Raw genomic sequence first — 23,927 nt, forward strand, 5'->3', positions numbered from 1 at the left:
GGAGAAGGAGGGACTGACCTTGGCACACTCGGTCTCATTGAGCGGTGGGCAACTGATGGGAGAGCGGACGAGCACGGCACCCAGGGGAGTGCTGCTGCAGTGGTGGCGAGCGCAGTCTGCAATCCAGGATGTCCCAGGCTGGAGGGCACAGAAGTGGGTGATGGGGGCTGTGGCCAGATGGACAGCCTGAGCAAACCCATAGGGTCTGGGAGCCTGTTTGTACCCAGCCCTGGCCTGGGAGCCAGAGAGGGCCCTAGTCCTGGTGTCCCCTCCTGGGACACCCTCCTAGGTGGGCAGCGAGGGGGCTGCTTACCAAGAACAGGGAGGTGGTGCCATTGGGGAAGGTGAAGAGACAGGACACATTCCTGCAGGAGCCACAGCAGGCAGCGAGGTCCCGCGGGTGCTGGTACTCTTGGTTCTACAGGCCAGGGCGGGGTGCGCCTCAGCCAGTTGCCCACCTCCACCCTGGCTCTTCCACTGCCTGCTTATCTATGAGGGACCCCAGAGTCCGGAAGGGCCCTTTGTAGGTACTCGGGAAGAGCAGCTCCCAACCTCCTTCTGTCACAGTCAGCTAATCATCCCTGTATCTACCCTGAGCCTCCCTTACAGCAAAGGGCATCTCCACCCTTTCCAAGACATTTCTGCTAAGTAGGATGCCAGTTTTCATTCCAGACAGACCTCCATTTGAGTCTCAGTTCCTGTAGGACTTTTGACAAATGACAGAGTCTCCCTAAGTCTCAGTTGTCTCCTCTGAAAAATGGGAATAATTCTAACCCCCTTTATCCAACTCATATTTATTAGCCCTTACTAGAAGCCAGTCACCATCCTAAGTACTGGGCATGAAGAAGTGCTCACCAAATAGTAGCAATACAAGCATGCAAACCAAAGGGACAGGGAATGTGCCAGGCATTCCATAGGTACCTAATAAGTGTGTGCTCTCTCTGTCAACACCCACCCTTGCCAGGCACTAAATCTGTCCCTTACTGTCCTCCTCCTGGCCTCTCCCAACCCAGTCCCTTTCTTGGCACTTTCTACAGAGGTCTCTGAGGGCCCCTCTGACTTGTCTTGGAGGCTTAGGGCAGCTTCAAGGGCCCCTCTGATTCCTGGAGCACACAGGGTCTGCCAGGCTAGCTCTCCTGACACCACCCACCCCACCCTGGGCGACACCCTACCGCCTCGCAGTGGATGTCACACAGCACGGAAGTGGTGTTGATCTGGTAGAAGCTGGTGAGAGGGTCGAGCACGGCGGTGCAGCGGGAGGTGTGGCACACGCCGTCTGCTGAGAGTTCCACCACTGTCTGGCCGGGTTGCATCACGCCCAGCTCGTGGCTCAGACACACTGGGGCCTTCACTGGATGGGCATGCAGGGTGGCAACGGTCATCTAGAGCCCAGGCACCCATGCCCCCCCTGCCTGGCTCTGCCCCGAGGCTTCCCCCACTCACCACACTCGTACTTGGCGCAGCCACACACATTGTCCACGCTGTGCATGAACTCCTCGTCCAGCTGGGATTTCTCCCACTGGGTGGGGCAGAGGCAGTCAGCACCCTGGAGTGGGGGCCAGCCTGGCCCTCAGGAGCAGTCTGCCACCTGGGCCCCTCTCTATGTCAGTCCCTCCCTGTGGTGGGCAGGAGGGGGCTGGCAGGCCTGGGGCCCTGCAGCATCCTAGAAGCTCAGTCCAGTGTGACTCCCAGGCCTCCCCGATGAGGAGCACTGTCCAGTGTCCCCCCCTTTCTCAGTGAGGGACAGAGCCCTGGGTGGCTCACAGTACTTCTCACCTTTCTTCAGCAATTTTAAGGAAGGGGGAATGGGGGTCAGAGTGAGAGGAAATGTGTGCTGGGGTGTGAGGGTTACATATAATTCAGAAAAGGACTGTAAACATGACTTCACATTTCTTAAAGTATTTTCACTTCCCTCAGTGGCCACGCAGCCTGGTGGCTAAGGGCATTGTCTCTGGAGACAGATTTCCTGGGTGTCAGCTCTGGCTCTGTGATATACTAGCTTCATGACCTTAACCTTAGCTTCCTTGTTTGTAGGATTGAGAAAACAATAGAATCAACCTCACAGGTTGTTGTGAGAATAAATAATACACATGAAAGGTCTAGGAAAGTTCCTGGCACTTAGTAAGCTCTCAATAACATTAGCTACCATCATGACTGTCATCATCATCATCATCGCCATTATCATCTTCACCACATCATCATCCTCACCATCCCCACCACCACCATCGTCATTGCATTATCATCACCACCACCATCGTCATTCATTATCACCATCACCATCACCCTCACTGTCCCCACCACCACTGTCACCATTGCACTATCACCATCACCACCACCGTCATCATCATGGCATTATCACCATCACCACCACCATCATCCTCACCACCACCACCACCATCACCATTGCATTATCACCACCACCACCACCACCACTACCACAACCACCATCATCCTCACCATCCCCACCACCACCATCGACATTGCATTATCACCACCTCCAACACTACCACAACCACCACCATCCTCACCATCCCCACCACCACCATCGACATTGCATTATCACCACTACCACCACCCTCATCCTCACCATCCCCATCACCACCACCATCACTGCATTATCACCATTGTCACCACCACCATCATCACTGTCCCCACCACCACCCCCACCATCATCCTCACCATCACCACCATCATTGTCATTGAATTATCACCATTGTCACCACCACCACCATCCTCACCGTCCCCACCACCACTATTGTCATAGCATTATCACCATCGTCACCATCACCACCATCCTCACCAACCCAACACCACCATCATCATTGCATTGTCGCCATCATCACTGCACTATCACCATCATAGCCACCACCATCCTCCTCACTGTCCCCACTATCATTGCCACCATCAGCATCATCACTATCATCTTCACGATAATTTTCATCATCATTGTAGTGAATCCTTACCACAACTCTAAAGCATGATTATGTCCATTTTACAAAGGAGGGCACCATACCCAGAAAGCCAGTGGCAGAGCTTGGGACAAGAATGCTAACTTGCAACCATGGGTTCCTTGCACTAGATTAAAGGAGCAGGTTCTCTAGAGGAGGGGATACAGAGGAAAGGAAAAGGGAGCAGACCAGGGGGTGTTGGGGGAAAAGGGTCTCCATACCAGATGGCACCGGGGCACCGGGATTGTGTCACAGTCACACTCTGAAAAACACAAGGGGCCAGGCCCCACTTCATTAGGGATGTTCAAGTAGAAATCCCCTGGATACCCTGGACCTCTCACTGCTGGCACAACCCGTCTTCTGAAGACCCAGCTTCAGGCCAGGCTTGGGAGAGAAGAGAAAGAGGCCCAAATCTCAGCTTCCTTCCATCCCTGGGGGCAGGAGGAGGCCTGCAGCTCCTCTGGTTAGGCAGGTGGGCAGTGATGGATTCGGAACACCAAGCTCTCCACTGGGTGTGGAGCAAGGATAAATAGGCAGATGGGCCAATCACAGGTTTCCTTTTGTCACCTGGATTAATCCCTCCACCTGGTCCAGAGCCTATTCTTTTATTTTATTTTTATTTTTATTTCAGATGGAGTTTCACTCTGTCGCCCAGGCTGGAGTGCAGTGGCGCTATCTTGGCTTGTTGCAACCTCCACCTCCTTACAGGCACCTGCCACCGTGCCCAGCTGATTTTTTTTTTTTTGTATTTTCAGTAGAGACAGGGTTTCACTATCTTGGCCAAGCTAGTCTTGAACTCCTGACCTCATGATCCACCTGCCTGGGCCTCTCAAAGTGCTGGGATTACAGGTGTGAGCCAACGCGCCCTGCCACAGTAAGGACTTTTTAAGATGGAAACCCTCTTTGGAATGAGAAACTTGATTTTTCCTTCTTTTACCCTGGAGAGAAAAGGCTATAGGAACGTTCAGCACTTGGAGTGCGGATGCAGGAGGAAGCTGATTCTTGTGGCTTCTTCTAGAGACCCTGCAGGGGATGGATCTGAGAGGAGTGGACAGTGGTAGGCCAGGCTCCCCCAACCCCTCCTCAGCAGGGCCACTGGATCTCCCAGTGGGGAGGCTGTCCTGACCACGGACTCACCACAGGATTTGTAGGGGCAGCAGCGGTCAGGGCTCCACACCTCCACCAGGGCAGTGCCCGGGCCACACTGCACTTGGGGACAGCGGAAGCTCTCACACACTGTAGGGGAGGAGAGGCAGGCAACATATCAGTCACAGGCACCTGGGGGTGTGAATCCTAAGAAGGGCAACACTGGCTAAGGAGGGGCTACCCCCAGCTCCTCCTTAGTGACCCCCACTGTCCTCGGAGCCCCAGGGAAGAGTCTGGGCACCCAAAGTCTCCCCAGGGAGCTACTTCAGGTCGTGGTGCTGTGCCTGTGAGGCACTGGTGACATGACAGGGTCAGAACCTCAAGCTCATTAAATTGGGCCTCCCCAGTCTGCAGTCACCCTGCAAGAGGTGGTCCAAGGAAAGCCAGCCACTAGGGTAAGGTCTGCTGACAGGGAACATCCCGCTCTGTCTAACACAACCTTTCCCACCCTGTGGAAACTTCATCCACTTGGGGCCCACCTGAGCCTGCCCTGCTTCAGCTGATGCTACCCTGCAGGGCCCACACTTCCTTTCTTCCTTGTCTTCAGGCTGACTTTTCTCAGTTCAGGATTCCTCAGCCATTCTCATTTGCTGAGAGAACAAGGCAAGGGGTGAGGGAACTCCCTGGGTGCAACACTTTGGTGGATAGGGGAGGGGCAAAGGTCAGCACGGAAGGTGAGGATCTGAAAACTCTAAGAGCTACTTGATTTACTAATAAAGTTATTGTCACAATCAAGGATTATCAAATGATGTTCCAAAAATTATGAGGAAGGGCATTTTTATGGTGTCAAAGGAATAGGTTATTTTCTGGTTGGAAGAGGAAAAATGTAAGATGGAGAGATCTTAGGATTACAGTATCACCCTAATCTGGGCCAATGTTAACATCGATTCTAGTGGCTCAGCCAGATAGTGTGTGGCACCCGATGTGATGTGCTATGAAGCTTATGCACGCACTGTCTAGCCCCAAATTTTTAACTTGAACCCATCAAGCCTTAGATGGAAATTTCAGTTTTAGGAAGCACAGAGGCCCAGGGAACAAGGAAAGCAGCTCCAAAAGACAGCAACTGGCGAAGTCCAGAAGCGGGGACTCTGCAGGGTCATGGCCTGGACTCTACAGTGGGAGGTCACACAGGAAAAGGGACCTGTGCTAGGTTAAGAGAGATGTGAGGCACATCATTATAATGCATTGTCCAGGACTGAATCCTGGATTGGACAAACAGGAAGAAACATGGACTGGGCATGAGACAAGTTGAAAACGTATTAACGTGGAAAGGTAGAGATTGTTCACTGAAAACAGCCAGTTAAAAAAAGAGTATGTCCAGGATGAGATGATTTTGGTAAACCACATCTACATAAAGCCATAGAGAGAATCTGGAAGGATATGTATCCACTAAAGCATTGGCAGTGGAATTATCTAGCAGGTAGGAAGGTGGTATTTCATTTTCTTGCATTTAGTTGGAATTTGTACTTTCTACAAGGCATATACAGTGCTTTTGTAACAGTAAAAGTATGATGAAGACTGGGAGAAAGTGATAATATCAACAGCCTCTGTTTTTGAGCACCTACTGCATACCAAGGACCATTAGGTCCTTCACATAAATTATCTCTAATTTCCACAACAGCCCCTCAAGGCAGATACTAGCATCACCATTTTACAAATGAGCAACCTTGGCTCAGAGAGTAAGGCACTTGCCCTGGGCCGTACAGGTGGTAGACAGCCTAACTGAGGTTCGGAAACCAACTGACTATGCCCATACTCCATCCACCAGACTAGGCTGCCTCCCGAGAAACATGGGAAGAAACGTGAAGAGAAGGAGAAAAGATAGTGAATCTCTCCTCACGTCTGTCTGGCAAATACCGTGGCAAGTGGGCCAACCAGCTCCTGGTCAGGTGCAGCCAGGTAATCTGGGTAACTCTCAGGGGATGGGAGCCTACATTGTTTTGGAGGTGGCTCTTGACATTGAACCAATCAGGGTAGCCCTTGGGTGTCCTGGTGGAGGCCCCTCTCCTACTCTGTGTAAGAAAAAACCTCATGCTTCTCCTATTATCAGTGTGCAAAGCAATTTTTGTAAATTGAATAAAATCTAAATCGAACCATTTTGTTCATTTTCATCCATTAGATTTACTTACAGTCCATAATGCTGGCTGCACTATGCTTAACAAGTTACTACTGAGGTACTATGTACACAGTGCACTCTATATCAAGGTACTATGAACACAGTACATGATATGCACATACTACCCATGTCTACGTGTATGTATAATATCATATATACAGGTACCAGGCCCTAGAAAAATACTGGGAAAAGTATACTTTTATTTGTCATTACAAAATAACAGAGCTTCAGAGGCTTTGCAACACAGGGCCTTCTGTGATACAGCCTCCAGGAGCGGGCACTATGGTGATACAGTGGCAAAAGGGACCCTGAAGGGGGGCCTTGGGTGAGTCAGGGAATGAAGACTTCTTATCAGTGCTGTGGGGGATGAAGGGACCCAAGTATTTGCCTTCAACCCAAGCCTCTGTCTGGTCCTTGGGGGCCTCCATGGAGGGGACAGACCTGGACCTCCCACCCTCCAGCCTGACAGTGTGACCTGGCTTCTTCAGGTGGGCCTGCACTCGTCCTGGCTTCAGCTGCTCGGCCCTCCACAGCTCACCACCTGGGAGCACTCTGTTGCTCCCTGTCAACCCCCATTAGTCCCAGGGTGGGGACTCTGTGAAGGGTCCTTCCCGCCACAGCCAGCCATGTGCCCAGCCAGGACTCACCACACTGGTACAGAGGGCAGCAGAGCTCTGTGGTGTTCCTGTGCACGGTGAGCGCCTCCCCTTCTTGACATTCGGGGATGGGGTCTGGACAGTCGCCACAGGCTGAGGGGGAAGAGGGCCAATGCTGTCACAGCAGTCCCCTCATAGGAGCTTGGCACACAGCACGTTGCTGGGGGTGGGAGCTCCTCAACAACCCAGGTGTGGTAGGAGCTAACTAATGGCAGCATCACATGGTCTCATGTGACTCATTCTGGAATCAGAATCTGGAAGTTCTCATGTCCACCCAAACATTTACACGGAACAAGCACCTGTTTCCTCTTGCTCAGTAATCTAGGAGGAACACAGGGTCAGTGTTCTCTTCCTCCCACCCTGTTTCCTGGACAGTGAGCTTGTCCTTCTCCCTTCTCCCACCCCATTTGAAGACCCCCAGCTTTCCTGCCAGCTGCCCAAGGACACAAGGGTGAGGCTAGCAAACTGTGATCCGGCTGTGTGCACTGGCGTCTAGTGGCGGCGACCCACCGCAGAAGTAGGAGGTGCAGCAGGAGTCCCCCAGGCGGCCAGCGATCAGGGTCTGGTCCTGTCGGCAGCTGGGGACAAGCTCTGCCTCACAGAGATCTGGGTCACACTCTGGGGAAAAGGCCGGATTTAGGTGCTGGGAGAGGAACCTGCCTGGCCACACCTGAGCCCCTGCTCCCAGAGCTGTCCTCCCCACACTGCCCTCAGTCCGTCCTCCACCTTCCCCGCCCCAGGCCTCTCACCACAGCTGTAGCTGGGGCAGCAGGAGTCCTCCTGGAAGTGGGTGAGGAGGCGGTGGCCTGGGTGGCAGGTAGGGGCGAGGCCCTCACACAGGGTCTGGTTACACACTGGCCCCGGGGACCACAGGGCCTGTCACCTCGGGGCCGGATGTCCTCACTGCTCTCCAGTGGAGAGCACTGGACAACTGCCCAAACCCTGGATGCCTGGCCCACTCCTCCCCGCACTGCTCCTCCCAGCCCCCAGGACCCACACTCCTAGATGAGGCCTTTGAGGGTCACACGAGGGTTCAGGGCTGGGACAGAAGATTAGCAAGAGCTGATATCCATTGACACGTGCCCCATCTCACAGCAACCCCAAAGATGGGCCCGATCATCAGCTCATGTTCTGGGAGAATGAAAGAAGGCACAGAGGATGTGAAATGATTTGCCTGAGGCCACAAGGCTACAGGTGGGGAAGGAAGAGTGGCCAGGCTGCCTGGCTCCACAGCACTCCCTGCACTGACTCCTGCACCTCTGCCCCTGCCCCCAGGCAGGGCTCTCCCCTCCTCCCAGCTCACCCCCTACAAGACATTTTGCTTTTCCTAGGCCTTGTCCTATCTATCAGGGTTGGTGTGCAGGGCTGATGGATAGCTGTTTTACAGCTGTTTTAACTGTTTTACAGTTGAGATCCAAGGAAGTAAAGGCGGACACTCACCACAGACAGTCCTCAGGCAGCAGGGGTCCTTGGTAGGCAGGAGCAAGGCCACCTCCCCAAATCGCGGGCAGCTCTCAGGGCGGGGATCAGGGCAGCCCAGATCTACCGGGATGATGGTGTCTGGGGCTTGGCACTGGTGCTGGCAGCAGCCGCTGAGGGAGCTGTTCCAGGTCTCCCCCAGGGCCCTCGGCACCCCCATGCTGTCAGTGCAGGCTGCAGAGGGGAATGGAAGGGTTCGAGGTGAGGAAGGTGAGCCCAGACCTTCCCAGGCTAGACTCTCCCTGGGATACTGACCACCCCTAAGCAGACCTGAAAGGATGCAGATGGGCCTCAGCTATGGGTAACAGGTGGTGAGACCAAGGCTGGCTTTGGAGGCCCCTGCTCAGGGAGGGGAGGAACCTACCACACTTGGCCTCTGGGATGCAGAGTGCAGAGTGGCGCCGGTGCAAGATGGTGCCCTCGGAGCAGACGCAGCCCTCGCCCAGCACCTGGCAGCGCTCTGGGTCCAGAGGCCCTAGTATCCCATCCTGGCATGTCTTGGGTGGCTCACAGGCCGTCACACATGCCTGGTATGTGGAGTCGCTGGAGCACAGGAAGGCTGCAGGGGCACAGTGGGCACCAGGCCTACCTCAGACCCCAGGCAGGGCTCCCCACTGAGGGCCGAAAGAACAGGAGGGGATGAGGAAGGGGCTCAGAGTGTCATCAGCACCTCAGCAGAGAGTACATAAGTCAAAGGGTTTGGTGACATCACCTCCTTCCTTAGATCAGGACTCAGCAAAGTACAGCCCACAGCCTAAACCCAGCCCACTGTCTGTTTTCACAAATAAAGTTTTATTGGAACACAGCCATGCCTGTTCATTTATATTCTTTCTAAGGCTGTTTTTGTACTAAAAAGGTAGAGTTGAGGACTTATGACTGAGACCATATGGCACACAAGGCATCAAATACTTACTTTCTGGCTCTTTACAGAAAAGGTTTGCCAATCTCTTGCTCTAGATCAGTGTTTTCAAACTTTCTGGATTGTAAAAAGTAGATTTTACATTGTGGCCCAATACACACAAGCATGTAGGACAGTGGTCCTCAAACTCGACTACAAAAGAATCCCTAGGGAGTTTTTGAGGTATCATTGTGGGGACCCCACCCCAGGCCAATTGAATCTCTGATTGTGAGGCCCATGCCTTTTCAAGTTCCCTGAGTGATTTCAAAGGGTATTTAGGATTGAAAATCGCTTCTATATAAAATAAAAAATCTCTTTTACAAAATAATACTAAACTTTCTATGAGCAATACACACTGGTATTTTCTATTCTATTCTATTGTATTTTTTAAAATGCTGGTGCTGACCCTCTAAACTGATTTCATACCCGCTGAGTTGGGATCCACACTTTGAAGAACACAACCCAAGAGGACTTTTGTCTTTTCCTCTTTTACCTGTCATATTGTGGGTGTGACCGTCCTGTGAGCCAATCCCAGCCTTTCTGGATGTGTTTACATTTATAAATCAAGCTACTCTAGCCCAGGCCACCCCAGTGGACCCCACCAGTCAAACCTAATTGGCGGAGGAGGAAGCAGATCTCATTTCCTTCCTGCAGGAAGGAGGGGAAAGACTGGAAGAAGAGAAAGGTGAGCAAAAAGGAGGCAGAGGGAACTAAGATGTGCAGGACGGTGTCCATGGGGCAGGTCTGTGTGAGCACTTGGCACACATTCCCCCACATCCTCAAAACCACCCTGGGCGGGGGCGATGGTTACAGTCTCCACTTACAGAGAAGAGACTCAAAGAAAGCAAATACTAAAATAACAATACAATTACTATGTGTTAATATATTCATAGGACTCATAATAAATATGTGTTCATTACTATGAAATGTATTTTTATACAATATAAAAATTAAATGTAAATTAAACATATAAAATATTTATAAATTTACTAATGTACATATATCCATGAATGATTAAAGCTAGAAAGCATACATGAACTTGGGTCTGGGAGCCTTTTCCCACTTTAACAGGGGATGGGAGCAACAGTCACAATGGAGGGTCCCCCTGCCCCGCAAACTCACGGCAGTAGTCAGAGCGCCGCCATTCGATGCACACGTGAAATTTGTGGCACATGGCCACGTACACAGTCAGGGCCACGCAGGGCTGCTGCACGTACTTGGTGTCCCGGATCCACAGCTCACAGAATGACTCCGGAGGCACCTGGGCATATGCATCAGGCAGTGCTGCTTACTTGGATGTCACACATCCCAGTGCCCAGCTCCTCCCCTCCCTGCCCAGAAGGAACAATGAGCCTCTGCAGGTAGGTGTTGCCATCCCCCGACAGCCCAGGAGGTGTCCCCAATGCTGGACCCAGCTGGCACATACAAAGCGGTGGCAGGCACTGAAGGTGCGGTTGGACACCATGCGAAGGCAGGGCGAGCAGTCAGTTGTGGCGCAGCTGTCTGGGCGGAAGCGGGTCTGGCCCACTGCGGTCAGGGAGCTGGGCACCTGCCAGCTGTCCAGAAAGGGAGCAGGGTCCTCAGCCCCACCCACCACCGAGCCATCCTTCAGGGTGAGGTCATTGGCTGCATCTCCATCACAGATACCTGAAAGAGGCCAAACAATCCCACCAGCCACGATCATCACTACCACTCCCATGTCGTCAGCTCTCACTTTTTGTATTCTTCACAGTTCTTTGAGGTCAATAATACCATTATCCCCATTTTATAGGTGAGGGAAATTATGTGAAAGGAAACTAGGAAACCTGCTACAAAAGAAAATGTCTTTGTACTTAGGAAATATACATGTATTTAGGGGTAAAAGGATACAATGTCTTGAAGTTATTTTCTAATGGTTCTGAAAAATGTGTATATATATATATGGATTGCGTGTGCATATAAAAATGTATACACACACATACAGAGAGAGAGAGAGAGAAGGAGAGAAGGAAATGGGGCAAAATGTGAACCCTGGTAAATCCGGGTAAAAGGTGTACACTACCTTACGCTATCTTTGCAGATTCTAAATTTTTATAAGTTTTGCTATATTACAGCAAAATAAAAAGCTACTCCCCAAAAAATCTGCTTTACCAGTGATTGCTAGCTAATTATAACAACAGTTTCCTCTTTTTCCTGGGCAGTCAGTGTATTTTTCCCAGACGCCCTTGCAGCTGGGTGAGATCATATGATTGAGTCCCAGCCAATGGCATGTGAGTGAAGGTGACGAGTACCACCTCCAGGCCTAGTCCATAAAACCTTCCCACCTGTCTCCTCTCCTGTGAACTTGGAAACTCATGTTGACATGGCAGAACCAGAAGATGGAAGGAATCTGGGTCTCTGAATCATTGCTATCCATTTGGGAACTTACGTACGCAGGAAATAAGCTTCTGTTGTGTTAAGGCACTGAGATGGGGGCAAGGGTGAAGTTTATCGGTCCTAGCTTTTAATGTGACCTAAACTTCTGGTTTCATCTCCCACCTACCATCTATATGCTCCAGACACACACTTTCCTGCCCACAACTTTGCTCAAGCTGCTCCCTCTGTCTGAAATACTTTCTCAGATGTCCTTCCTTCAAGGATGCCTCAGATGCACCATCCATGACATTCCAAAATCTGTGTAACAGTCACTGGCTTGCAGGTCAGCCTTTCATAAAAGATTGTAGCTCTCTGAGTGCAAAGACTCATTTTCTTTTAGATTCTCATTTGTCTCAGCAACCCTCAAGTTTGTCTAGCAGGATGCCCAAAATGTGCATTCAAATAAAATGGAGATATAAATGATCCGACTTCCGTTCTAACACCACTCTGTGAATATAAAGCATGATTAAAGGCAAACTCTTATTAATATATTATTAATGGTTCCCATGGTCACACTTTGGGTCTTGGCTTTAAGTCAGTGAGGGATGACACAAAGGTATCCTAGGGAGGAGTCAGCTCACCAGGCTACTGCTGACCACAGTGCTCTTTGCTGGGAATGAACAGAGGAGAAGGAAGAAATGATGAGAAAAAGATGGTGGTAGTGATGGTGATGGTGGTGGTGGTGGTGGTGATGGTGGCATGTGTGTAAGAAGTGCTTGTGTTAAGAACAGAAGCACCATAAAACAGGGATTTTGTCTGTTTCGTTCACTGTTTTCTCCCCAGTGACTAGTACATGGCAAATATGTGTTGCACAAAGAATGAGCATAGAGCTGAACTGCATGTGTTAGTGCATGTGTGGAGGGCATTTGGATGCAGAGAGGCATGAATGTGAATGTGTGAATGATCACCAGGGGTGCAGGTGGAGGATGGAGGGTGTACGTGTGTGTGTGTGTGTGTGTGTGTTATAAGTTTTTTTTATCTCACCCATTATCACAATCATGGTGGTCTGTCATGGAGTGCCCCATGAGTGTCCATGTGCTTATGCCCCCACAATCAGCAGCAGCCCACATCCAGGCTTGTCTGATACCTCTTTTCCTTATGAGAATACTTCAATCCCTTAGGGCATGCTCTGCAATTATGCTATGGTCTGAAGAGCGTTAGTTCTGTGTATTGTGGCAGCTTTGCTGTGTGCCCTTAGGTAAGCCCCTTAATCTCTCTGAGTCCCCTTTCTTCTTTAGTTCAGTGGGGATACTAATGGCCATCTCTCAGTGCTGTTGTGTGGATGACCAGGAATAAATAAGATTAGAATGTGAAAGTGCTTTGTGAAATGCTCAGGCTCATGCAGATGGAAAGGATTATCCGACATTAGAAGGCTGTGAGGGAAGCTGACAGACAATCCCGGCTGAAGTGACAACTTGCTGAGTCCAGAGCCCTCTTATATCTCCCTATTGGCAGCTTTGGCCCCAGGACACAAGACATTAGGCCTCCCTGCCCTGGCAGCTCTGCTGCTTCCACCTCTGGCCTGGTATTCTGTCCCAGCCTTTCCTGCTCCAGGAGGAATTATGTCTGGGGGCAGAGGCGGAAGTGGGAATCATTCCCTTCCCCCAAGCTGGGTCCCACCTCACCGCACAGGCCATGGCCTTGGGCGCTGCTGGCTTTGCTGGCCTCCATGATCATGAGTCCTGAGCTGTGGAGCCACTGGATCTGGAGGTGTGAGGGAGTCAGGATCATGTACATGTGGCCTGTGTCCTCAATTCTGAACCCATATCTGCTCACAGGTGGCCACACAGGCTGTGAGTCCACAGTCACCTTGGGAGGGAATTCAGTGTGAGCACAGCTTGTCCATCCATCCATCCATCCATCCATCCATCCATCCATCCATCCATCTGTTCATCCATCCATCCACCCATCATCTGACAAAAATTTATTAGGCATTGCTATGTGCCAGGCTCTGTTTCAGGCACAGGCAGCCAAATCACAGTCCAAAGTGGCATGGGAGGATTCTAAAAATATTTTTATTGGAAAAATATAATGAAACAAGAAATGCAACAACAGGAGGCAAGCTGCATCTTAATGCCCAAATAAACACAAATCCTGAGCCCTTCCAATCACTCTCTTCTTTCCTGATTCTGTTCAGATCATTTCTTCTGGAAGTCTTTCTTTTTTTTTTTTTTTTTGAGACGGAGTCTCGCTCTGTAGCCCAGGCTGGAGTGCAGTGGCCGGATCTCAGCTCACTGCAAGCTCTGCATCCTGGGTTCACACCATTCTCCGGCCTCAGCCTCCCGAGTAGCTGGGACTACAGGCGCTGCCACCTCGCCCGGCTATTTTTTGTATTTCTTAGTAGAGACGGGGTTTCACCGTGTTAGCCAGGATGGTCTCGATCTCCTGACCTCGTGATCCGCCCATCTCGGCCTCCCAAAGTGCTGGGATTACAGGCTTGAGCCACCGCGCCCGGCCTGGAAGTCTTTCTTGATCCTGTTCAGATCATTTCTTCTGGGAGATTCTCCCTAAATTCCCAGCCTTGGGGTTACATACCCCTACTCTGGGCTTTCCTCATCTCTGTGCTGACCATTAAGACAGAAATCTATCTGTTTCCACATCAAGATCTCCAGTGAACTGAGTTTCTTAAGGGTAGATACTATGTCTGATTCACCTTTGAATCCCCAACACCTGCCTTTGGGCCTGACGTAAATTGGGGCTCACTCAATATTTGTTAAACATGCAACACACTCTAATTCTCACGAACACTTTAAATTCAAGGCTACAACCTCTTCTGCATATTAAGAAGGTTAAATTTGGATGTACCATAGGTTATTATAATAGTTTTACACTGAAAAAAATGGGATATAAGAAGATTAAGATTTTAAAGTATTTGTAATGAATTAATCTCCTCCCTTCAAGAATAGACTGTTTTATATGCTCCTGAATGTCATGTGGGTCAATAAAGAAATTATGAAAAAAACTGAAACATTTCTTGAAACAAATGATAATGGAAACACAACATACTAAAACCTACAGGATACAGCAAAAGCAGTACTAAGAGGGAACTTTATAGCTATTAGTGCCTATATCAAAAAAGAAGAAAAACTTCAAATAAATAATGTAACAATGTATCTTAAAGAACTAAAAAAGCAAAAGCAAACCAAATCCAAAATTAGTAGAAGAAAAGAAATAATAAAGATCAGAACAGAAATACATTTGAAATGAAAAAAATACAAAAGATCAATGAAACTAAAAGTTTGTTTGAAAAGATAAACAAAATTGACAAATCTTTAGCCTAACTAAGAAAAAAGAAAGAAGACTCTAACAAAATCAGAGATGAAAAAGGAGGCATCACAACTGATACTACAGAAATTCAAAGGATCATTAGCAACTACTATGAGCAGCTATATGCCAGTAGAAGAGAAAATCTAGAGGAAATGGATAAATTTCTAGACACATACAACCTACCAAATTGAACCACAAAGAAATACAAAATCTGAAAACGCTAATAACAAGTAACGAGATAGAAGCTGTAATAAAAAGTCTCCCAGTAAAAAAAAGCCTGGGATCCGATGGCTTCACTGCTGACTTCTACCAAACATTTGAAGAAGAGCTAATACCAATCCTACTCACACTATTCTGAAAAATAGAGGAGGAGGGAATACTTCCAAACTCATACTATGAGGCCAGTGTTACCCTGATACAAAAACCAGACCAGCACATATCAAAAAAAGACTACAAGTCATTATTTCTGATAAATATTGATGCAAAAATCCTCAAAAAAATACTAGCAAGATGAATTGAACAATATATTAAAAAGATCATTAGTTGCGACCAAGTGGGATTCAACATATGCAAATCAATCAAAGTGATACATCATATCAACAGAATAAAAGATAAAAAAACCATATGATCATTTCAAATGATGCTGAAAATGCATTCAATAAAATTCAACATCCCTTCATAATAAAAATCCTAAAAAAAAACTGAGCATAAAAGGAACATATCTCAACATAATAAAAGCCATATAAGTCAGGAAACAACAGGTGTTGGAGAGGATGTGGAGAAACAGGAACACTTTTACACTGTTGGTGGGATTGTAAACTAGTTCAACCATTATGGAAAACAGTATGGCGATTCCTCAAGGATCTAGAACTAGATGTACCATATGACCCAGCCATCCCATTACTGGGTATATACCCAAAGGATTATAAATGATGCTGCTATAAAGACACATGCACATGTGTGTTTATTGCGGCACTATTCACAATAGCAAAGACTTGGAATCAACCCAAATGTCCATCAGTGACAGACTGGATTAAGAAAATGTGGCACATACACACCATGGAATACTATGCAGCCATAAAAAAGGATGAGTTTGTGTCCTTTGTAGGGACATGGATGCAGCTGGAAACCATCATTCTCAGCAAACTATCACAAGAACAGAAAACCAAACACCGCATGTTCTCACTCATAGGTGGGAACTGAACAATGAGATCACTTGGACTCGGGAAGGGGAACATCACACACCGGGGCCTATCATGGGGAGGGGGGAGGGGGGAGGGATTGCATTGGGAGTTATACCTGATGTAAATGACAAGTTGATGGGTGCTGACGAGTTGATGGGGCAGCACACCAACATGGCACAAGTATACATATGTAACAAACCTGCACGTTATGCACATGTACCCTAGAACTTAAAGTATAATAATAATAATTAATAAATTTTTTTAAAAAAGGAAAAAAAAAAAACAAGTTGCTACAACAATACATCCCAAAACAAAACAAAAAAAAAGCCATATATGACAGAACTACAGCTAGTATCATATTGAATGGGGGAAAATGAAAAGCCTTTCCTCTAAGATGTGGAACACGACAAAGATGCCCACTTTCACCACTGTTATTCAACATAGTATTAGAAGTCCTACCTAGAGCAATCAGACAAGAGAAAGAAATAAAGGGCATCAAAATTTGAATGGAAGAAGTCAAATTATCCTGTTTGCAGATGACATAATCTTATATTTGGAAAAAAGCTAAAGATTCCACCAAAAACCTATTAGAACTGATTTTAAAATTCAGTAAAGTTTCAGATTACAAAATCAACATACAAAAATCAGTAACATTTCTGTATGCCAACAGTGAACAATCTGAAAAATAAATAAAAAAAGTAATCCCATTTACAATAGCCGCAAGAAAAATTAAATTATCTAAGAATTAACTTAACCGAAGAAGTGAAAGAGCTTTACAATGAAAATGATAAAACACTGCTGAAAGAAATTGAATAAGTCACAAATGGAAAGATAGTCCATGCTCATGGATTAGAAGAATCAATGTTGTTAAAATGTCCATATTACCCAAAGCAACCTACAGATTCAATGCAATCCCTATGGAAATATTAACGACATTCTTCACAGAAATAGAACAAACAACCCTAAAATATACATGGAACCATAAAAGACCCAGAATAGCCAAAACTATTCTGAGCAAAAAGAACAAAACTAGAAGAATCACATTACCTGACTTCAAATTATACTACAGAGCTATAGTAACCAAAGCAGTATGGTACTGGCATAAAAATAGGCATATAGGCTGGGTGCAGTGGCTCATGCCTATAATCCCAGCACTTTAGGAGGCCAAGGTGGGCAGATCTCCTGAGGTCAGGAGTTTGAGACCAGCCTGGCCAACATGGTGAAACCCTGTCTCTTCTAAAAATACAAAAATTAGCCAGGTGTGATGGTGCACACCTGTAACCCCAGCTACTTGGCAGGCTGAGGCAGGAGAATCACCTGAACCTGGGAGACAGACGTAGCAGTGAGCCAAGATCTCCAGCCTGGGAGACAGAGTAAGACTCTGAAAAACAAAAACAAACAAAGAAACAGACATATAGACTAAATGGAACAGAATAGAGAACCCAGAAACAAATTCACACAACTTCAGTGAACTCATTTTTGACAAAAGTGCTAAGAACATACACTGGGGAAAAGACAGTCTCTTCAATAAATGGTGCTGGGGAAACTGGATATCTGTATGCAGAAGAATGAAACTAGACCCCTGTCTCTCACCATATACAAAAATCAAATCAAAATGGATTAAAGACTTAAATCTAAAACCTCAAACTATAAAACCACTACAAGAAAACATTGGAGAAACTCTCCAGGACTTTGGTTTAGGCAAAAATTTCTTGAATAATACCCCACAATCACAGGCAACCAAAGCAAAATGGACAAATAGGATCACATCAAGTTAAAAAGCTTCTGCACAGCAAAGAAAACAATCAACAAAGTGAAGAGACAACCCATAGAATGGGAGAAAATATTAGCAAACTATCCATCTGATGAGGGATTAATAATTAGAATATGTAAGGCGCTCAAACAACTCTATAGGAAAAAATCTAATAATCTGATTTAAAAATGTGCAAAAAATTTGAAATAGACATTTCTCAAAAGAAGACATAATTGATGAACATCGATGCAAAAATCCTCAATAAAATATTGGCAAACTGGATCCAGCAGCATATCAAAATCTTATCCACTACGATCAAGTAGGCTTTATCTCTAGGAGGCAATAGGAGGAGTTGAATATATACAAATCAATAAATGTAATTCATCACATAAACAGAACTAAAGACGAAAACCAATTATTATCTCAATAGGTGCAGAAAAGGCTTTTGGTAAAACTCAACACCCCTTCAGATTTAAAACTCTCAATAAACTACGTATTAAAGGAACATATCTCAAAATAATAAGAGCCATCTATGACAAACCCACAGCCAATATCACACTGAATGGACAAAACCTGGAAGTATTCCCCCTGAAAACTGGCACAAGACAAGGATACCCGCTGTCACCACTCCTATTCAACACAGTATTGGAAGTCCTGGCCAGAGCAATCAGGCAAGAGAAAGAAATAAAGGACCTCCAAACAGGGAGAGAGGAAGTCAAACTATCTGTTTGCAGGTAACATGATCTTATATCTAGAAAACCCCATAGTTCTAGCCCAGAAGCTCCTTCAGCTGATAAACAACTTAGCAAACTCTCAAGATACAAAATAAATGTATAGAAATCACTAGTATTCCTATACACCAACAATAGCCAAGCTGAGAGTCAAATCAGGAAGGCAATCCCATTCACAATTGCCACAAAAATATACAATACCTAGGAATACAGCTAACCAGGGAGGTGAAAGATCTTTACAAGGAGAATTACAAAACACTGTTCAAAGAAATCAGAGGTAACACAAACAAACAGAAAAACATTCCATGCTCATTGATAGGGAGAATCAATATTGTTAAAATGATCATACTGCCCAAAGCAATTTATACATTCAATGCTCTTCCTATCAAACTACCGATGACATTCTTCACAGAACTAGAAAAAAAACTATTCTAAAATTCATACGTAACCAAAAATGAGCCCGAATAGCCAAGACAATCCTAAGCAAAAAGAACAAAGCTGGAGGCATCATGCTACTCACTTCAAACTATACTTCATGGCTCCAGTAACTAAAACAGCATAGCACTGGTACAAAAACAGATACATAGACCAATGGAACAGAATACAGAGCCCAGAAGTAAGGCCACATACCTACAACTGTCTGATCTTCTACAAAATCACCAAAAACAAGCAATAGGGAAAGTACTCTCTATTCAATAAATGGTACTGGGATAAATGGCTAGCCATATGCAGAAGATTGAAATGAGACCCCTTCCTTACACCATATACAAAAATTAACTTAAGATAGATTAAAGACTTAAATGTAAAAGCCAAAACCAAAAACCATGGAAGATAACTTAGGCAATACCATTCTGGACACAGAAACGGCAAAGATTTCATGGCAACGATGCCAAAAGAAATTGCAACAAAAGCAAAAATTGACAAATGGGATCTAATTAAACTAAAGAGCTTCTGCACAGCAAAAGAAACTATCAACAGAGTAAACAGACAACCTACAGAATGGGAAAAATGTTTGCAAACTATACATCTGACAAAGGTCTTACATCCAGTATCTATAAGGAACTTAAACAAATTTACAAGAAAACAACAACAAACAAAGTACCCCATTAAAAACTGGGCAAAGGACATGAACAGACACTTCTCAAAAGAAGACTTACATTTAGCCAATAAGCATATGAAAAAGGCTCAACATCACTGATCATTAGAAAAACGCAAATCAAAACAGCAATGAGATACCATCTCACACCAGTCAGAATGACTATTATTAAAAAGCAAAAAAATAACAGGTTCTAGCAAGGTTGTAGAGAAAAAGGAACACTTATACATTGTTGGTGAGAGTGCAAATTAGTTCAACCATTGTGGAAAACAGTGTGGTGATTCCTCAAAGACCTTAAACACAACTACCATTTGATCCAGCAATCCCATTACTGGGTATATACCCAGAGGAATATATATCATTCTATCATAAACACACCTGCACACATATGTTCATTGTAGCACTATTCACAATAGCAAAGACATGGAATCAACCTAAATGTCCATCAATGGTAGACTGGATAAAGAAAATGTAGTATATACAAGCCATGGAATACTATGCAGCCATAAAAAAGAATGAGATCATGTCCTCTGCAGGAACATGGATGGACCTGGAGGCCATTATCCTTAGCAAACTAATGCAGAAACAGAAAACCAAATACTGCATGTTCTCACTGATAAATGGGAACTAAATGATGAGAACACATGGACACATAGAGGGGAGCAACAGATACTGGAGCCTACTAGAGGGTGGCGGGTGGGAGGAATGAGAGCACAAAAAAATAACTAATGAGTTATTACCTGGATGACAAAATAATCTGTACAACAAACCCCTGCGATATGAGTTTATCTACATAAGAAACCTACACATGTAACCCTGAACTTAAAAGTTATAAAATAAAATAAAAAATAAGACATCCAAATGGCAAACAGGCACATGAAAATGTTCTTAACATCATAGATCATCAAAGAAATGCAAATCAAAACTATAATGAGAAATCATCTCACTCCAGTTAAAATGGCTTTTATCCAAGAGACAGGAAATAACGAATGCTGGTGAGGATGTGGAGAAAAGGGAACCCTCACACTTTTGGTGGGAATGTAAATTAGTACAACCACTATGGAGAACAGTTTGGAAGTTCCTCAAAAAACTAAAAATAGAGCTACCATATGATCCAGCAATCTGGGTATATACCCAAAAGAAAGGAAATCCATATATTGAAGTGATATCTGCACTCCCATGTTTGTTGCAGCACTGTTCATGATAGTTAAGATTTGGAAGCAACCTAAGTGTCCATCAGCAGATGAATGAATAAAGAAAATGTGGTACTTATACACAGTGGAGTACTCTTCAGTGATAATAATATGAGATTCTGTCATTTACAACAACATGGATGAAAATGGAGGTCATTATGTTGAATGAAATAAGCAGGCACAGAAGGACAAACCTAACATATTCTCATTTATGTGTGGGATCTAAAAACCAAGACAATTGAATTCATGGCCATAGGGGAAGGGTAGTGGAGGGGTTGAGGGAGAGATAGGAATGATTAATGAGTAAAAAGAAAAATTATAAAGAATGAGTAAGACTTAGTGTTTGACAGCACAACAGGATGACTACAGTCAATAATAATTTAATTATGTATTTAAAAATAACTAAAAGATTATATAATTAGATTGTTTATAACACAAAGGATAAATGCTTGAGGGGATGGGTATCCCATTTTACATGATGTGATTATTACACATTGAATGTCTGTGTCAAAATCTCTTATGTACCCCATAAATATATGGGGTACAACTACCATCTACCATCTACCCATAGAAATTAAAAATTAAAAAGGATTAGACTGTTTTATGCAGCAAATTATGCAGCACATGAACTATTATGTAGAGGGAGCCTCAGCCCAGCAGTCACAAAGAAAACTTTGTGACCCTAGGAAAGCCCCTGGCTCTCCTAGCCTGAGCCTTCCTATTCGTAGAGACAGGGCATTGGGCTTCATGATCCATGAGCACTCTCTGAGTTCTGGGAGTAAACATACGTATCTGAAGCCCAAGAGAGGAGCCTCGCCTGCATTCACAGGACTTGAAGTCCAGGCAAGGACAAAGAATAAAAGGTTAAAAACTAAGGACTTAAGCCTCCATTTCTGACGAAGGTGGAGTAATAGGAACTGGATTTACTCTCTTGCCTTAAATGATCAAACAAATTGACTAAATATACAAAACAACAGTTTTCCAATGTGAACAGTTGGCAATGCAGGAGAGTGATCCCTGAAAACAAAAAATGGAAACAAATGAGGCAAGCCTTATTATTGCCAAAGGTTATTACTTAGAGAGTTTAGAGGCTGCAGTGCAGGGAGCAGGAAACCAGGCAGAGCCTGGTGGTTTCCTAGAGTTTAGAAGACAAGAGATGGACGTTCATAAAGGCCAAGGTAGCTAGAGTTTGCATGGCAGAGAGAGAGAGAGAAAGAGAGAGAGAGAGCTCTGAAGCTTTGCAGAATCCCCCTCCAACCCTGTCCTGACCCTGTCCTGAATTTTCAGCTGAATATTGATCAATGTATGCAGGTGAGAAAATTACCTGAGACTAGAAAAATAACCACCTGAAAGGAACAGACAGAAAAATCCACAGAACTAGAACCACCTGAAAGGAACAGACAGAAAAATCCACAGAGCTAACACAGGGCTGAGAATAGTTGGGACTACCACCAGCTAGAATAGAAAAACCTCCTAATATGTAGAGTATAAGGTAGGGTATGCAGAAGGGTATTGCTTTAGTAGCAGGGAATTGGTATGTAGGATAAAGAATAAAATCACACTCAGAATAAAGGCTACTTTGGCTTTACCTAACAAAGCTTAAAGGAAAGCCTCAGAAGGATCAAACTGTTTCCAAGTAGCATAACTACTACAAAGCTCAAGAATATTTTCAAAAATAAAATGAAAGAATATCCAGCATCCAACAAGGCAAAACTCACAATGTCTGGAATTCAATTTAAAAAAATTGTCAGGCATGCAAAGAAGCAGGAAAATACAACCTATAATGAAAGAAAATATCAATGACACACATGGTAGATAAGGAAATATAAAGTTATTTTAAAAATTGTTTTAACTATACATGCTGAAGAAACTAGAGGAAAACAGAAGAAAGTGAGATGTTCATGATATGAAAAGACCCAAATCAAACTTGTGCAGATGAAAAATATCATGTCTGAGATGAAAACCACTGAATGGAATTAATATGCTTAGACACTATAAATGAAAAGATTAATGAACTTAAAGATAGAGCAATAAATACTATCTGAAATGAAGCACAGACTAATAAAAGACCCAAGAAAATGATGAACAGAGAGCATAAGTGATCTGTGGGTCAACTTCAAGTATCCTAATACACATGTCATTGAAGTCCCCAAAAGAGAACTGAATTACCAGGCCTATCATAACCAAATTGCTTAGAAACAGTGATAAAAGGAAAATCATAAAAGCAGCAAAAAGGGGTAGAAAAAAACTACATTATGTATGAAGGAACAAAGAATGACAGCAGATATCTTATCAGAAATAAGCAAGATAAAAGATAGTGGAACTTCATAACAGCACTATTCAAAATAACCAAAAATACGGAAACAGCTTAAATGTCCATAATAAATGAATGGATAAACAAACTGTGGTATATACATACAATGGAATATTATTCCAGCCATAAAAATGAATGAAGCATTGATACATGCTTCAATGTGGATGAACCCCCAAAACATGGAGTTCAGTGAAAGAAGCTAGACACAAAAGGACAGATATTGTCTGACTCCACTTATATGAAATATTCAGAATACGTAGATCCAGAGACAAAAGGCAGATTGGCAGTTCATGGATGGTGAGGAGAGGTGAATAGGAAGAAACTGCTTAATGGGTATGGGGTTGCCTTTTGGGGTGATGAAAATGTTTTGGAGCCATACAGAGGCAATGGTTGCACAATATTGTGAATGTACTAAATGCCATTGAATTGTTCACTTTAAAATGCTTAATTTTATGTTATGTCAATTTCTCCTCAATAAAAAAAAGACAGGAGCAAAGTCTTGTAAAGTACTGAAAGAAAAAATTATCAGTCTATAATTCTATACCCAGTGAAAGTATTTCTTAAAAATGAAGGAAAGACCAAGACTTCTTCCAACATACAAAAGCTGAAAGAATTTATCACCAGTAGATCGGTACTACATGAGTGTCAAAGGAAATCTTTCAAGCAGAAGAAAAATGATACCAGATGCAAATCTAGATTTACACAAAGGAATAAAAAGCACAAAATGGTAAATACGTGGGTAAATATAAACT

The 23,927-nt window shown here is 44.9% G+C and overlaps 1 protein-coding gene across 1 annotated transcript in view; it reads right to left on the bottom strand.

Moving 5' to 3' along the window:
* The window catches only part of OTOG (otogelin), a 95,436-nt gene that overhangs the window by 3,406 nt on the left and 68,103 nt on the right, over nt 1-23,927 (bottom strand). The window contains exons 37-50 of the mRNA XM_050759239.1: nt 13,263-13,446; nt 10,670-10,890; nt 10,366-10,504; nt 8,710-8,904; nt 8,307-8,519; nt 7,616-7,720; nt 7,377-7,484; nt 6,858-6,959; nt 4,086-4,184; nt 3,170-3,210; nt 1,444-1,519; nt 1,173-1,351; nt 314-418; nt 19-138 (exon numbers count right to left, since the gene is read on the bottom strand). Coding sequence (XP_050615196.1) covers nt 19-138; nt 314-418; nt 1,173-1,351; nt 1,444-1,519; nt 3,170-3,210; nt 4,086-4,184; nt 6,858-6,959; nt 7,377-7,484; nt 7,616-7,720; nt 8,307-8,519; nt 8,710-8,904; nt 10,366-10,504; nt 10,670-10,890; nt 13,263-13,446 — 1,887 coding nt within the window. The remainder of the gene's footprint in view (nt 1-18; nt 139-313; nt 419-1,172; nt 1,352-1,443; nt 1,520-3,169; nt 3,211-4,085; nt 4,185-6,857; nt 6,960-7,376; nt 7,485-7,615; nt 7,721-8,306; nt 8,520-8,709; nt 8,905-10,365; nt 10,505-10,669; nt 10,891-13,262; nt 13,447-23,927) is intronic.

Source organism: Macaca thibetana, chromosome 14 (genome assembly GCF_024542745.1).
Source record: "Macaca thibetana thibetana isolate TM-01 chromosome 14, ASM2454274v1, whole genome shotgun sequence".
Taxonomy (NCBI): Eukaryota; Metazoa; Chordata; class Mammalia; order Primates; family Cercopithecidae; genus Macaca; species Macaca thibetana.